The following is a 17,863-nucleotide window of genomic DNA, read 5'->3' on the forward strand; positions in this document are numbered from 1 at the left end:
TCTATGCACCGCTGTATTGCTCTCCCAGCAGATATCAGGAAAATTAAAGTCACCCATGAGAATCAGGGCATGCGATCTAGTAGCTTCCGTGAGTTGCCGGAAGAAAGCCTCATCCACCTCATCCCCCTGGTCCGGTGGTCTATAGCAGACTCCCACCATGACATCACTCTTGTTGCACACACTTCTAAACTTAATCCAGAGACACTCAGGTTTTTCCACAGTTTCGTACCGGAGCTCTGAGCAGTCATACTGCTCCCTTACATACAGTGCTACTCCCCCACCTTTTCTGCCCTGCCTGTCCTTCCTGAACAGTTTATAACCATCCATGACTGTACTCCAGTCATGTGAGTTATCCCACCAAGTCTCTGTTATTCCAATCACGTCATAATTCCTTGACATCACCAGGACCTCCAGTTCTCCCTGCTTGTTTCCAAGGCTTTGTGCATTTGTATATAAGCACTTGAGATAACCTGTTGATCGCCCCTCATTCCCAGTATGAGGCAGGAGCCCTCCCCTCTCAGACATTCCTGCCTGTGCTTCCTCCCGGTATCCCGCTTTCCCACTTACCTCAGGGCTTTGGTCTCCTTCCCCCGGTGAACCTAGTTTAAAGCCCTCCTCACTAGGTTAGCCAGCCTGCTGGCAAAGATGTTCTTCCCTCTCTTCGTATCATATTTAGATGAGGCTGATGAGTTAATATATTACAGGTTACTCACAGTGGGGTGCGTTTGGGTTCTTTTTTCTTTCCCCTCTCCTCCCCTCCTGCATCTGCCATGGACTCTTTGGGGTATAAGATGGGGGAGATATTTTCCTCCTTCTCTCCTGTAGAATCCATTATCTCCCAATTTTAACTTGGTACTAAGACTTCCCTGTTGGTGTATCAGACTTCTGATTGAAAATTGAGGCATGTTGTCCATCTTGCTAGCAGGTGGAGGGAGGGTCGACTAGGAAATCTCAGTTTAATGACTATGAGAAGTGGATATACAGTTTGTTACCATCTTTTTCCAGTATTTGGCAGCAAAATTCTGCCGTGTCTTTAATTCCAAAAATCAGCTTCACTTGAGATAAAGGCGTGAGTGGAGATTTTTATGTAGATATAGATATATTATATAATATAATATATAATGACATGGGCAGATGCATTTAATAATAAAAGGAAGATGCAAGACTGTCAATATTTTCACTTTTTAAGAAAGTGTCTACAAAAACCAATTTGCAATGTGAAAATGAGGTTGAGTGAATCTGTATATGGGAAGTTAAAGCCCTGCACCTGGCTCAGTGAAATGTTAAACAGACCCAAACAAGGTTGACTTGGAATAGCATTTCTTCTAAGTGCCCTCCTTCTGGTGTATTTTGCCTGTGTTTTTAAAAAGATACTGAAACTTAAAGCTTTTTGGAAAACTCTTGTCATAACTGTAATATGTCTATTTTTTGCTCTCTCTGAAGGAGTTTGAGAAGAGGAAACTGCTGTAAAACCCCTGGAAAGTTATCACAGAAAAGTCAAGACAGCACCTTGCATCTATATATCTGTCGTCCACTAATCTTCAGCTGCCTGAATGTGACTGATACTCGGTTTTGAATTTGACTTTAAAGCCATAAACTTTATTTCACTGTCTCCTGCTCAGAAATGGTCACCTGATTGTACATCATAGCAAATTAATAAATCTACCACTACATTTGATTTTTGAATTCCTGCAGCTCAGTGATTTCCCCTTTCCCCCACCCCCCATTGCAAGACAGCTTTTTAAGAGGAGGAAAAAAACAGCGCAACTCTATCTGGAAGCATTTGAGAGCATTTTTATAGCTTTTGATTTATATACTCATTGCGCTCTGAGTTAATGTAGCTTGTACAAAGATAAATTGAGTGGGGTAAGATGCGTGCTCACAAAGCAGGTACGTTTTAAAAACCAAGCAGTCTTACTTGTTCATTAGTGACTAGGAAATGGTTTATTTGAGCTTTTTAGGCAAAAGTTGATGCCGTCCACTAAATTATTGTTGTTGGATCCACAGGGTGTGTCTTGCTGATCCTTGCAGCTGGATATGTTGATATACATCCAAATGTATTATTCAGAGCTGCTGAACCATACAGAGCATAGCCCCACATTAGTGAGGGGTTTGTTATTTTGTGTAATTTCTGGGGAAAGCTTCAGTGTTTGTCTTCCTTTTAATGACAAGGATTTCACTTGAAACACTTGTCCAGAGTGGAGCCAATGCCCCATAAATGCTTTAATTGATATTTCAGAGTTGTATTTATGTTCATAAGAGTTTAAATCATAGTTTCCCATGAAAATGCATAGTCATACTGTGTGTAACTTGGAAATCACATTACTTCTGCTTATATTACCTTAACTTTTCTTCTTTTAATCTTAGACAGATGGTCCTTTGCTTTGAATGTTTTGAAATATTGATAATGTTAGGACTTGCTGCAGTAAAAAAAAAAAAAAATTCTGAAAACAAACTTGCTGGGGAATATTTCTTGTAAATGATTCACCAGTGCTACATGCGAAGGTCCTATTTTACTGTAGGAATAGAGCAAATTGAGTGCCTGTGAATGAGTTTTACAAGTTATAATAAGTGACTGAATTTAGGATTGCTTTCATTATAAACAAATAAAATCTGCTAGGGAAACCAAAATTAGCTTCTTATGTAACATTTCTTGAAGAACAAATGCTATGCCATAACAATTCTATTCCAAAACCTCATGTCCTTATTACGTAAAGCTGTAGTTGTGGTTTTCAGCAGCACGCTCTGCAGTTTATCTTGATGCTCCATGGTCAGTGGTGAACAGATTTTCTAAGGCCACTGTTTCAGGTCTAGGAAACCTCAGTCCTGAAGTACTGGAAACATACTCTGTCAATATTACCCTGGTATTTACAAGGTGGGCTATTAGATACAAATACAATATTCATCTCAGTTTAGTTTACAGAAGTAACTTGTCCTAAGACTGTCGCTGGATGGTTGAAGGTGGTATGAGTCGGATAAATAGCACATTTGCACAAGACTTTCAGAAAGATTTGACAAGGTTTCTTAAGGCTCTTAAGCAAAATAGGCAGTCATGGGGTAAGAGGGAAGGTCCTCTTATGGATTAGAAGATGAAACCAAGGGTAGGAATAAATGGTCAGTTTTCACAATGGAGAGAGTTAAATAGTGGTATCCCCCAAGGATCTGTACAGGCACCAAAGCTGTTCAACGTATTCATAAATTTGGAAAAAAAAAAGTGAGGTGGCATAGTTTACAGACAATACAAAATTACTCAGAATCATCAAGTCCAAAGCAGACTGTGAAGAGTTACTGGGTGCCTGGGCAACAAAATGGCAGATGAATTTAAAAGTTGATTAAATCCAAAGTAATTTACATTGGAATACACAATCCCGACTAGCCATAGAAAATTACGCCTTTTACTACTCAAGAAAGAGATCTGAGTCATTGTAGATAGTTCTCTGAAACCATGTGCTCCAGGTGCAGCAGCCGACAAAAGCGAACAGAATATTAGTAGCCATTAGGAAAGAGAGATAAGACACAGTGTCATAATATCACTGTACAAGTCCATAGAATGACCACACCTTCAATACTGCATGCAGTTCTGGTCTCCCCTCCGCCTGCCAAATATATAAAATAAAATTGGAAGTAGTACAGAGAAGGGCAATAAAAATTATTTGAGGTATGGGGCATCTTCGATATGAGGACAGAATAAAAAGACCAGGACTGTTCATCTTAAGAAAGAGATGACTAAGGCAGATATAATAAGAAAAGGAGTACTTGTGGCACCTTAGAGAGACTAACAAATTTATTAGAGCATAAGCTTTCGTGAGCTACAGCTCACTTCATCGGATGCATGAAGTGAGCTGTAGCTCACGAAAGCTTATGCTCTAATAAATTTGTTAGTCTCTCTAAGGTGCCACAAGTACTCCTTTTCTTTTTGCGAATACAGACTAACACGGCTGCTACTCTGAAATCTGCAGATATAATAGAGGTCTATAAAATTATGAATGGTGTAAAGAAAGTGAATAAGGAAGTGTTGTTTACCACATGTAACACAAGAACCAGGGATCACCCAATGAAAATAGGTTTAAAACCAATGTAATGAAGTACTTCTTCACACACATTACTTAACACACAGTTAACCTGTGGAGCTTGTTGCCATGGGATGCTGTGAAAGTCAAAGGTATAGCTAAGTTTAAAAAAAGAACTGGATAATTTCACAGAGGATATGATCATCAATGGCTCTTAGCTAAGACAGTCAGGGACTGGGTGTCCCTAAACCTCTGACTGCCAGAAGCTGGGACTGGACAAATTCTCCTCTTTGGTTTGTTCCCTCTCACACAGCTGGCACTGGCCACTATCAGAAAACAGGATACTAGGCTAGATGGACAATTGATCTTATCCAGTAGGGCTATACTTAAGTTATACTTTATGATAGTAATTTCTTAATTATTCTTGCTAATATGCTAAGTTTTGCAACCTATGCGTGGTTTAATCTGGAACATTTGCTGAATAGGAGAGAGAAATTACAGTTAAAGTTTAATTTATGAGAATGTATGCCTGCCTCTTAACCAATAAGCTGTGACAGCTTGAGACCACTGTAGCAATGTCCCCCTATTAATAGTTGAGTTGCCTTCAGTGGTGTGCTGATGATTTCCCAGGGACAGTTCTCAGCGGGCACCTACAGCTCAACTTGCATGAAATTCCACGCCATTAGAAGTATGACATGCAACGTCACGGCCCACCTTCAGTGTAATAAGCTGCCTGTTTGGAGACTGCTTCATTAAAGCCCTTTCAGGGGCACAGGCTACCATAAAACCAATGGCAGTTATCCTGTGACAGAATGCCACCTCTACTTCTGAAAAGTGGTGTTTTAAATTACATGTGACCCTGTTTTAACAATTACAACACTTCACCACCTGCTATTCACTCGCCAGCCAGCTAGCTGTTCTCCTATATAGTAGGACAGCCTCTGCTAGCCTAGAACTCTGCAACACTTACAGACGTGAGCAAAGTATATCCTTACCTGGATATAGAGCTTAATTTGTGCAATTGCCTCTGAAGTGAGAGTATAACGCTTAACAAATGTAAGTTGTCAGCTCCTGCTGCTATTACATTTTTATAGGCAATGTGTTTTTTTTTAAAATCGCTTCAAGAGCATGGTGTTAATGTTTCATGTGCTTGTGAATAAATACTTTAAAAGGCTGGAATGGGAACATTAGTCCTTTTTCCCGCCCCCGCCTTCCCCCCCCCAAAAAAAAGAAAAGAAAAGGCAAATACCTTCTAACATTAAGTCTTGTTACAGTTTTGGTTCACTGATCTTCTGTTTCCCTGTAACTTAATTCTTGCTGATGGAAAAAGAGAGAGTGCCTGCTGTAATGACAAGCTAACTGTCAAGACTTACTAAATGTAATCATTTTCCAAGAGGCCGATTCTAAATTTTAAGGGCCTGATTTTAATTGTCTCCTGCTTATGTTCAGGCTGTATAAGTCACTTATGCCTCCTAAGGAGGAGCAATAGCAGATGCTTCCTTTAAGTTAATGTAAGAAAGTTTAGCATAGAACAACTTTTGCTATATATTTTAAAAATGGCCATAGGTCTATTCTACATTCCTTTTCCTTGATCGCTGCGTTTGCCCTTGGACACTATGAGCTTGTCTTCTCACTAACACTGGTGTATGTCCATTGACTTCAGCTGAGTTATTCCTGATTTATACTGTTGTGAGGAGAGTACTGGGCCCAATGAGTGCATACTGTGTATATACAAATCAGCGTATTGATTGGCCTGGCAGTCTGTGCAATAATTCTAAAAATCATCTTTTTTTGTGTGTATTCTACATGGCTTACATGATTTCTAAAAGTCAGCCATTTGCTTCCTTCTGGAATGTTAGGGATATGACTATTCTCCCTACCTGGAAACTTACCTTCTGTATTTAAAAGATGTTGTGAATTAAAGATCCTATTAAGTTCAATAAAATGAATTCCTGGGAACATGGGCTAATAAACACTAATGCCATCAACCTCCATAAAATGGGTTCATTTGAAAGTGGAATTTAATGACAGAGCATTTTAAACATAAATCTGTAGGACTTTTAAAACACATTTTTCACCTGGAATTCAGGTCATATTCATTTACTGTACTGGTGTTGAAAAAGCCTTGGTGGATCTTTGACTAAGGTTATTTGCTTCTGCTGTAATGTCTGCAAGATATCAGTCAGCACCTGATGGCCACATCAGAGGCAAAAAATCCCAAAACTTCTAAGCACTTTGGAATCATGAAGTTGTGTATGTAGCTATTGAATATAACCATGTACTTACTGTTAGCCTTGACCTCCCTTGCCCTTCACGCCTATTATTCATTACTTGTCATGTCTTGTATTAAACTCAACTGTAAGTTCTTCAGGGCAGGTCTGTGTCTTCCTATGCTTTTGTACAGCACCTATCACAGTGGGGCCCCAATCCTGACTGGTGACTTTAGATGCTCCCCTCATATCAATAAATAACACAGGCATGATGACTCCCCACATCGGATAGTTTGCAGTTGCCCAAAGCAACCGTGAGATGATGCTCATCACAATTCAGTTTAACATCTTACAAAATGAAAAGTCCTGTCACTTTTGCTTTACTCTCTATTTTGGCCACTGCACTTCCAGCCCGCTTATAAAGATGGGAGCCTAAACTGTGTTTTAATAGCTGTGCTACCAAATATCAAACATAAAAACCAGGCAAATGATCAGAAATGTATTTTCTGAATGGCTCATGACATGGCCGCTGGGCTGAGTCTGTACATTTACCGCAGTTTCACTGTAACAGCATGTTTTAAAAGACCATTATCTATCTGCACAGTACAGAGGTCACTGTGAGAGACTGTGGCAGTTCCCAACAAAAATGGTGATACATTTCGTTCAGTGATGGCATGGGTTGTAGGGAGTATGCTTTCCGTCCTGTTAATTAGGATATTTTGGAGGGTTTTTCTATAAACAGAGGCTTACTCCCTTTGTCTTTTCTAATCATACAACTACTGCATGAGCGGCCAGTGTTTTCAAAAGTGGGGCTTCTCAGCTTATAACATTTTATAGATTTCAAAGCCAGAAAGGACCATTGTGATCGTCTATTCTAATCTGTATAACTCGGCCCAGAGAACGTCTCCAAAATAATTCCTAGAGCAGATTTTTGTAGAAAAAAACATCCGAGCTTGAGTTAAAAATTGCCAGTGATGGAGCATCCACCACTGTCCTTGAGAAATTGTTCCAATGATTCATTACTCTCACTGTTAAAAATGTGCACTTCATTCCTAGTTTTATCTTGGACTGTGTATCCCACTGTTGCTGTTGATTTCATTAGAAGCTGCAGGTGTGCAGCACCTCTGAAAGACAGGCCCAAGGTTTTGCAAGTTGCAGACCAAAATGGAGGGCACCCAAAATCAGAGCACTTCTGAGAATTTTGGCCTGTCTTTCTACCATGAGACCTTCAAGGATCAGCTGACAGCCTGATTCGCCAACAGGTGCCATTCCATGTGTTTCAATGATCTTTTGGTCAGGCCTACGTGCCTCCTTGGACTCAGCCTTTACCCTTCCATGAAGCCTCAACTTTTGGATGTGTGTTACCTCCTTTAAATTAGCCATCACTAGAGCTAACTGACAAGTTGCATCAAAACGTTTTAATAGAAAATTGGGTTTTTAACTAAACACATTTTCACAGAAGGTGCCTACTTTCTGGGGGTTTGATTGTTGTAAAAAAAAACCGGAATGCGTGAAAACGGAAATATTTCAATTTGAAAATGCTACTGTAGTGTCTCATGGGATTTGTAGTTTGGTTGCCTCAGAACCTCATTCACCACTATGGTCCTGTTTCCCCAGTCAAAATACACTTCCATGCCTGTATTGTGGCTAGGTTCTCTTATGCTGCTCTGCACACTTCATGAGTTGTCTGTTTCTGTCTGACTTCCCGTGTGACGCACTTCTGAGAGGCATGCCCATGCCTGCTTTACAAGTGACAAGGTACCCAAGATGTTCAGGGAAGTTTGGTGGTGGTTGGCAGGGGTGCATCGTTTGTTTATTTTTTAACTTCCAAAACAATCCTTGCCAAGTTCGCTTCTATAGAAGTGGATTAGGCAGTGAGCCACTGGGCATTAGTAAATGCAACATAGTCCTTTTCACGTCATATTCATTAATACTGGAGACAAGGCCACCGTCCATGTATTGCTTAGGTTGAAAAATGTTTGTTTTTTTTCATGTGGAAAATTTCAATGAAAACAACTGCCAAAATAAATAAATAAATAAACCATTGTAATCAATTTTTTCTATGGAAAAACTTCAGCTTTTCTGTGAAAATTCAAATACCAAAAATTGCCAGCTGAAAATCTACACACTTGGTCGGAAATCCCAAATGTTTTGATTTGGAAACGTAGCTGTGCTGCCATTATGCTCTATGGACATCCTCTATCCTTGGCATGAATATATCTCCCAGGATGCAGTGCAGTCCTCAGAGAGGCGTCAGGGCAAGGGCTTAAAGAAGCACCTTCCTCACTTTGAAATTGGATGAGTTTTAAATTGAATTTCTAGAGGTGCCGAGATCCTCTGATGCCTTCTTTGTGTATGCTCTTCTGCCCACTAACAGAATAAAGCATTGTCAGGCTCGAACAGAAAATTTTTTAAGCAATATCATACTAAAATAAAAAAGAACCAAAGACCTCTGCAGTCATTGTTTGCTCCCCTGAGCTATGGAAAGAGAAAATTAAACTGTGAAGAAAAGAGTCTTCTCAATTACTTAGCTTTATGAACACGAGGCACTGCGCCGTAGAGCATGTGAATCGTGACAGCATTGCCACTTAGATATGATTGAGGTGTCGCGGCAAGCAAGCCTTGGGGTGGACATGATGCGCCTTCTCCTGAAATCGTTCCACACACTTAACTCCCGTTGACTTCCAGCAACCAACAACCAGGCTGCTGGTGTTCAGATTTTGCACACGGGGCACTCAATCACTCACAAAGGAGTCCAGGGCTTTGTGCTTTACAAACAATGTTTGAGAATATCTGTCATATTTGAACCAAGGCAAAAAAATAAAAATTGCTCCTCCAAAGTAGTTTTGTCACATCTAAATTGTGCTGGGCACCTGGGCCTTGCTTCTGGAGGGTTTGTGCCATAGACAGGAAATGCAGAAGTCTCAGGCATGTGCACCGAACCTCTGCCTGCCCTTCATCCCTCTCCTCTCGGACAAGAACTGTCAGGCTATTGGGGACCATCAAACTCTGGGGGGAGAGGTGGGTGGAAGGCATAGCCCTCTTTCCCCAAGGGGGTCCCTAAACTTGCTGTGTCCCAGTAAGTGTCCAGGGGTCTCCCGCACCTGCAAGTCCATCAGCATGCAATGATTGTGATGCTAGAGTGCCACTGGCTTGCGCCCTCTCCCCCACCACATAAGTGAATCAGGTTTAACTCCACCAGGAGTTACACTGCTGCATGATCAGGATTGGGGCCTGCAAATGAAGGTGTGGATTCAGGAAAGCACCTGGATAGTTTGGGGCAGGATCCAGAGTCAACCCTGTTAGCTCAATGGAATTGCACCAGAGATGAGTTTTAAGCCACTGAGCCAGAATCTCAGCTCATGTGGCTGTATTGCCTCAATGGACCAATTTACACCTTTCAGTTGGGAACCTGACCTCCTTTGTATTTAAGGGTATGGCTATCCTGCAGTCAGAGGTGTGATTGCCGCATACTCATGCCCCCAGCACAAGGGGCTTCATCAGCAGGCTCCCAGCTAGGATAAATAGCACATCCCCTCTCCACCCCCACCATCCCCCAACAGAGGGGCTGCTGGGGACATGGTCAGGACATTTGTGCGCAACTGTCAAGGTTTTGCAGCCCTAGGCTAAGGGAGTTGCTGTGTCTCCCCTTTGGACACTGCACTTGGCTCTGTAGCAGCTGGGATGGATTCAGGCGTGACTACCTATAAGTCAGCAAAGGTACAGCAGAGCTTACAATCTAAACAGACAAACCTGCAAGGAAACATTATCATCCTCATTTCACCCGTAGGGAACCAAGGCACAGAAGGATTAAACAACTTACCCAAGGTCACAAAAGAAGTCTGTAGCAGAGCCAGAAATCAAACACAGCTCTCTGGAATCCCAGGCCAGCACTTCAACCATGCCCCAGTCCCTCCTCTCTGCTTATAGTGTAGATAAACAGTCATAGACAGCGAACCGGCTTTATTATGTTATCATTTCATGTGTATGCGAGGGAAGAAATAACCCACTATTTTTCAGTTGGTCCTGTTTACTCGATGGCCTATTTCTGTTGCAAAACCTCTACTAAACAATTGATTTAATATGTCTTTTATAAATGATCCTGCAACATTGGGATCTGGATCTGTAACAAAGAAAGCTAAACCACACACCATTAATCCATGCTTTTTTGCAGCAATGGGAAACAATATCATTCAAAACCATTCTTTCGTGCTGCAAGTTGTAATTGGATTGTACATTTTATGACAGCGGCTTCCAAAAAAATAAACAAGAATTAGTGCACTAAAGAAATTGGGCTCTGCTAATTTCCAGTTGGGCTTGGTTCTATGCTGTCCAGCCTGAGAAATAGTATCTTTTAACTAGGACACGCCCAGGGCTGGCCTGGCTTGCTGATATCAATCATGCCTTAGGGCAGGGGTAAGAAATTATTTTTTGTCACAGTCCAAGGTTCTTGGTCAAGGTATAGTCACGGTTCAGACCACTGTTCCCTCTAAGCTGTGCGTGTGTGCGCGAGCACACAGATCCTAAATCCCATGCACACGGTGACACACTGCACGCACAAAAATTTGTACAGAAGCACAATAATTTGCACAGAAGAATTTTTTTGCGCACATGGCTTGTCAAAAATGAGAGGGAATGTTGGTCCAGACCCCCACCCAGCTCCCCTCCTCTAACTCCCCAGTCGCCTCCCCTGACGCTCCATGATTGTCTGCCAGCTCCCTGCCTAGAGTGTTAGGTGACCTTATTTCCCTAAATTGAAAACGGGACACATGGGGCTGGCCTGAGCCACTTGGTGTTGCTGCTTTCCCCCTCTCACCCCCCCACCCCAAAAAACACACTTTCCTCCATGCCCCCGGTTGAGCCAAGCAGCAGAGACGGGGCAGGGGACAAGGAATGAGTATGGGCTGGGATCTGGGCAGCACAGCAGGATGTGTATGTGAGGACTTTTGTGCTCAGAGCCAGGTGGTGACACTATTGGACTATGATCCAGCTAGCAGTGTGATGCCCCTTTGGGGGCTGGGATAGCAGAGGGACAGGAAGGAGGCGCTGGGTACTGAGGAGAGATTGAGGAGACTCCAGATAGCAGCCCTGGGGAGATGGGAGGAGGCCAGGATGTGGGAGAAGCAGGTGATTTGAGGCAGACTGTGGAGGGAAGAGGCCTGTTTGGTGACTGGAGAGGGCGCCAGGAACTGGCCCCAAAAGATGTGGGGTGGGAAGGACATCAGGGCAGGGTGGAGGGCTCTGCGAACTGCTCAGCAGCAGGGAGCATGAGACTGGGGTGGGGTTGGAGGGTGAGGATCACAAGGCTGGGGTGGGCTATAGGGTGGGGGGTATGAGGCTTAGATGGGGTGGGGGTGGGCTCAGGGGACACAAGGCTGGGGTGTAGGCTCAGGGGACAGTCTGCCTATTGACTACTCTGGCTTAGGGTTTTACACAGCCAGTCTGTCATCTGCTTGAACAGGCCACACAGCCTGATCCAGTACCGAGGCCCTCCTCGGGCGAAAACACCTTCAGGCTCAGAGGACAGCTGCCTCTCATTGCATGGCGGCGTTGCTCTGAAGAGAGAGAGGAGATGTCTCCATGTTGGCTGATTGAGGAGAACGAGGTCTCATAAGACCAACTAGGACTGCTCCAGGTCATGGGCGAGCACCTCTGCCTAGCCCCAGGAAAGTGCAGACCAGCCTGGACTGGCTCTGGTGCATGGGGATGGGCATGGCTACCTCTGACCTTTTCCTGGTAGCTCAGCAGGAAGGGCAGAAACCCCACAGCAGTTGACTCGCTTCCGGCCTCCAGCATCCCTTGAGTCTGGGTACCAAGGAGGGCAATGCCAGAACTGACTGTAACCTCTGCGTCAGCATACCAGCTTATGATGGACCTGCTCTGCCTCTCTGTTCTCAGCCTCACTGTTGTTTTGAGGACTTTCTGAGGTTTGGTGCCTTCGGCACCTCCTCCAATGGAGCCTTTGTGCCTCTCGGCACTGCACGTAAACACTTCCGTCCCCATGGGTGGGCATGGACCAGGGTACCAGATCAGCGCAGGAGACCTTGGCACTAGGACTCTCTTTGCCCCCACCCTTGGCCACATTCAACCCCGCAACTGGTCCCAGCCATCCACCATCCACATTGACACATTCGCACTGCTTTTTTGCGTTAGGACCTTTGCATTCTGTACCAACAATACTGCCTTCGTTGGAGGCACCAATTCCACCTTAGTCTGCAATGGTTGAAACGGATGGCCTATTGGCTCCCTCAAGCATCACTCTTCCCATGTTGCTGAGAGCTCAGGTGCTCTGATTCCAAGGTTGGAGTCACCATCCTACTGCTCCACATCACCCGATTAGCTCTGGGATTGTCAATGGACCAATATGGCTCCCCAGGATTGGTCTGCAGCCTGATGGCCAGGACGGAGGATTCTGTCCTCCCCCTACAGGCCCTACCTATATCAGTGGCCATGGACTCAGTGGGATGCTCCTTGTTCACAGAGACCCTGCTCTTCATCCTGTTTGACGCCAAAGTCACCTGCCAGGTCAATGGTGGCAGCTTCAGATTTGCCCCAGCGGTTTTCCTCTCCATAGAGCCACAGAAGTCCTCCCTCCTGGGCACATTTCCCTGGGAGCGAGAGCCTGTTTTGGCTCAGCCAAGACCTTTGTCCTCATCGCTGGATGATGCTGTGCTGCTGGGTTCATTCCAGTCCCCCCCCCACACTTCTTATCCCAGAGGACTTTAAGGCATACCAGGACGGTTTGTGCCACCAGCTGGCAAGAGCCCTGTAGAATACACCAGCCTTGGTAACACCAGTGTCCTAAGTGCATGGGAAAGCCTCTATTTGGTTCCCATGCAGGAATTTGAGGGGGGTCTATTCCCACCCGGCCCCAAGTTCCCTGGTTGTAACGTGGTCAATGATAGGGCCTGGCAGGGTAAGTTCAAGTCTAACCCCTAAGGATAGAGACTCCAAGAGGTTGGATCTTCTAGGCAGGAAGATCTGCACGTCATCATCCCTACAGATGAGGATCACACATCAACAGGCATTTCTGGCCAAGTATGATTTCCTTAAATGGTGAGCTATAGGTTAAATTCAAGGACAAGTTGCCCAAGGCCTAGAGTGAAGAGTTCCAGGTGTGTCATTGCAGACACCTTGATATTGCAGACACCTCAGTCAGGGTTACGGTCCCTTCGGTAACTGTGAGGGTTTCCTGGTTGCAAAACTCTGCGATCACTCTGGACGTCCAGCAATCTATCGAGGACTTGCCTTTGACGCCCAAGTCTTTTTCTTTGACAAGCCTGATGACACTTTGCATTCCTTCAAGGGTTTCCAGCATGCAGCAGCAACAACATCAACCCTCAGCATCCCCTGCACACCCTTTCCCCCGAAACAGCAAGACTACCCTAGGAAGAGAAGAGATCCCACAAGAGGAAGCATTGGGTTCAGGCCTTCAGGCAGCCCACACACCCTCCCTCAGCACGGGCTAAGCCCCTATTTTGACTCCTTAGTCCAGAACACTGGTCCAATAGTTACCCTGCCATCTCCATTCCCCCATACCTTTGGGGATAGGCTGACCTGCTTTTACAATGCTTGGGACTTGATTTCATCTGACAGCTGGGTCCTAAACTGTCAGATCAGGCTATGCAATCCAATTCCTTTCTATGTCCTCTTCCCATCCCCTTTCCTTGTCCCTCTTCAGGGACCCTTCTTACAAGACACTGCTCATTGACCAGGGTCTCTGTTGCAGTTAGGAGCAGTGGAGGAGGTTCTGCCAGAACACCAGCGCCACAGCTTTTACTCTTGGTACCTCCTGATACCAAAATTCAAGGGCGGGATGAGACCCATTCTCTACCTTCATGGCCTCAGCAAATTGGTCAAGTACATGAGATTCTGCATGGTCACTCTACTGGCTATCCTCTCTGCACTGTCTCAGAATGATTGGTTCACTGCTCTGGACCTTCAGGACGCTTACTTTTGTGTGGCAATTCCACTAACCCATAGAAAGTTTCTTTATTTTGTGGTAGGAAAACCACTATTTTCAGTATATGGTTCTTCCAATTGGCCTCTCTTCTTCCCTTCGAATCTTCCCCAAATGCATGGCGGTGGTCAGGAGGAGGTGAAACCACATATGCCTGTACCTCCATGACTGTTGCTGAAGGGCGGTGACAGAGAGGAGGTTCTCACCCATGTCGACACCATGTTGCATTTGCGGGACCGTCTTGGACTCATTTTAAACATCGCAAAGTCACTTTGGCTCCCACTCAAAAAACTAAGTTTCTTGGGGCCCTGTTAGATTCCATGATGTTGAGGGTGTTCCTGCCAACCAACCGCTTCCAGGCACTACAAGAGCTCTGCTTCAGTCTGCAGTTGCAGTCTTCTACAAGAGTCTGCATGTGTCTGAGCCTGTTGGGCCACATGTCTACTTGAATGCAGGTGGTCCAGTTGGCCAGGCTATACCTTTGCCCTCTTTAGGTGTGGCTCAGGATGGTGTACCACCCTGCCCTGCATTCTCTGGACAGGTTGGTTCGCTTTCCTCCACAGTCCTAGATTCCTTGCACTGCTGGAAGTCTCTGCACAATATGTCCCAAGGACCTTTGTTTGGCTCTCTCCGACCAAGTCAGCGGTTACCGATGCTTCCCTTCTGGGTTGGGAGCGGGGGCACATGTGGACTCGTGAAGGGTGCAGGGCCTTGGACAGAAACAGGAAATTTTGCTCCATATCAACATGTTGGAACTTCTGGCTTCTGCAATGCATGTCATGACTTCTGTGACCATAACAGACACTCAGTGGTTCACATACTCACTGACAGTACAAGCAAGGGAAGGGCACATTCCAGGTTATTCTGCCTGGAGGTGATCAACCTGTGATGCCATCACTCTGGCAGCAGTCCATTTACCCGGGTGCAAAATCATCATGCTTTATCTCAGCAGTTTCTCCCTAAGCCATGAGTGGTCCCTGAGGACAGGGTTCTCCAGGTCATCTTTGCAATGTGGCGTATCTCTGTGATCGACCTGTTTTGCGATGAGGGAATTCAGATAGACAATTCCTGCACAGCCGCCTGAGGGTGAACATTCATGTCCCTTGCGATATTACATTGCCAATTACATAGCAAATCGCCCATTGGACTCTTGCTTGCCACAGTGGAAACTGAGGGGTAGTAAACACAGATTCTATGCAGGGTTATTACCTTTAGTTTATGGTTAATAAAACTGGTAAATACAGCCTAAAATCCTTGTATTCATAAATTTAAAATCCACATAAAATGTGGTTTTTTTTCCCTGTGCACCTTTCCAGTGCCTTTTGCGAGACCATTGTCCCACAGACACTTGCTCTGGAAAGTCCTCAGTGATGGCTTTATGTATGATGGCTGAAAAATGAACTGTGGGCTTCTTGCAATTGTTTTTTTTTTTTTTTAGATTATAGCAAAGAATCCAGCATCATGGTCTTCAAATGCAACTATATTAAACCTGATGAGTATTTAATGGCTTATGATCATAAACTGTCTTTATGGAGGGAGAAACTGACCTGATAATAAGATGCTTGATCATTACAATTATTTATACAATTAAAAATACTCCCTCTTGTAAAACAAATTTTAATAACTTTTTAATTCATTATCACCCTGCCTAGGTAAGCTTTGAAAAGCCAGAATCACATTATCTTAGAGTTCTGCACTGTCACCTTAATGATGCATCTATCCGATTCAGCATGGAGGTTGTTAAAAAGTTGGAATTGTTTTATCATGATAAAAAGAAGAATGGAACTGCTCAAGTGACAGTTACTTTGTCAGTTCTGATTTAAATCTTGAGTAATATTAGCAATAGCATTAATAGACAATGTGTTCTCTTGTTTTTTTTACATTGCTACAGGCTGGGCCTTCTGATTTCTGGCTTGAAACCTTATTTTAAGAGGACGACTCCATCATAACTCATTTCTTTTGAATACCAGTATTACTCAGCCGGTCAGTGTCACATACTTTCAGAGATCTGGAAGTCTTTGTGCGAACGTGGATTTGATAATGATTGCTTGCAAGTCTTTCTTAGTTTGAACTGAAAGCAGCATTGTTAAAACCTGCAATTTCATCTTGAGGTGTGTCATACTGAGTTTGTCATTTAAAGCCCCAGCTTCTGGACTCAAGTGATTTCATAAGACCCACCAGTTTTTATTGGTTTCAGAGTAGCAGCCGTGTTAGTCTGTATTCGCAAAAAGAAAAGGAGTACCGGTGGCACCTTAGAGACTAATAAATTTATTAGAGCATAAGCTTTCGTGAGCTACAGCTCACTTCATTGGATGCATTTGGTGGAAAAAACAGACGTCAAGAATTATAACATTCAAAAACCAGTTGGAGAACACTTCAATCTCTCTGGTCACTCGATCACAGACCTAAGAGTGGCTATACTTCAACAAAAAAGCTTCAAAAACAGACTCCAACGAGAGACTGCTGAATTGGAATTAATTTGCAAACTGGATACAATTAATTTAGGCTTGAATAGAGACTGGGAATGGATGAGTCATTACACAAAGTAAAACTATTTCCCCATGGTATTTCTCCCTCCCACCCCACCCCCCACTGTTCCTCTGATATTCTTGTTAACTGCTGGAATTAGCCTACCTGCTTGTCACCATGAAAGGTTTTCCTTCCCCCCTGCTGTTGGTGATGGCTTATCTTAAGTGATCACTCTCCTTACAGTGTGTATGATAAACCCATTGTTTCATGTTCTCTGTGTGTGTGTATATAAATCTCTCCTCTGTTTTTTCCACCAAATGCATCCGATGAAGTGAGCTGTAGCTCATGAAAGCTTATGCTCTAATAAATTTGTTAGTCTCTAAGGTGCCACAAGTACTCCTTTTCTTTTTGCGAATACAGACTAACACGGCTGCTACTGGTTTGTTTTTGTTAATTTCTAGCTCTAGTTATAAAGAAAAGCTTGAGAATTTGATCTGCGTGTACCCAAAGAAGTCAGAAGGCAAATAGAAAGAACCTCAAATTTATTGTGTTTTTAAAATCTCATGATTTTTAAGCCAAGTATGATTTTTCCTTTGAGGCCTGACTCATGATATTTAAATGCTTGGTGTTAACAATGCTGCACAAGCTTCAGATTCAACACTGGCCCCTCTGTGGAAGTGGTACAACACAAGATGTGTTGGAAATTGGCACACACAGCTTGAAATGACATGAATGTGGAATGGGAGTTTTCCTCCAGGGCAGATTGGAGAGGCCCTGGAGGTTTTTTTGCCTTCCTCTGTAGCATGGGGCATGGTTGACTGGAGGGAGGCTTCTCTTCTCCCTCGAAGTTTTGAACCATGATTTGAGGACTTCAATAGCTCAGACATGGGTGAGGTTTTTCATAGGAGTGGGTGGGTGACATTCTGTGGCCTGCGCTGTGCAGGAGGTCGGACTAGATGATCAGAGTGGTCCCTTCTGACCTTAGTATCTATGAATCTATGAATCTATGAATGTAACCTGGTCAAGTGTGTGTTCCAGGTCTCCCTCTGTGCCTGATGCACAGGCGATGAGAACCTGTTACAGTCCCACTCAGAGTGCATTAGAAACTGTAGCAGCTTGTAAATGTAGCTTTGGAGAGCCCCCCTTCAATCCCTGGTGTGCTGGCCAAGATGGTGGCTGTTACACTACCAGCCAGTCCTTGACTGGGCCTGCCA

At 44.0% G+C, this 17,863-nt stretch overlaps 1 protein-coding gene across 1 annotated transcript in view; it reads left to right on the forward strand.

The window, feature by feature from the left end:
- SUCLG1 (succinate-CoA ligase GDP/ADP-forming subunit alpha) overlaps positions 1 to 2,455 on the forward strand; it is a 31,512-nt gene extending 29,057 nt beyond the window's left edge. The window contains exon 9 of the mRNA XM_038400373.2: positions 1,444 to 2,455. Coding sequence (XP_038256301.1) covers positions 1,444 to 1,470 — 27 coding nt within the window. The 3' untranslated portion in view covers positions 1,471 to 2,455. The remainder of the gene's footprint in view (positions 1 to 1,443) is intronic.
- Positions 2,456 to 17,863: the final 15,408 nt, after the last annotated feature.

Source organism: Dermochelys coriacea, chromosome 4 (assembly GCF_009764565.3).
Source record: "Dermochelys coriacea isolate rDerCor1 chromosome 4, rDerCor1.pri.v4, whole genome shotgun sequence".
Lineage (NCBI taxonomy): Eukaryota > Metazoa > Chordata > Testudines > Dermochelyidae > Dermochelys > Dermochelys coriacea.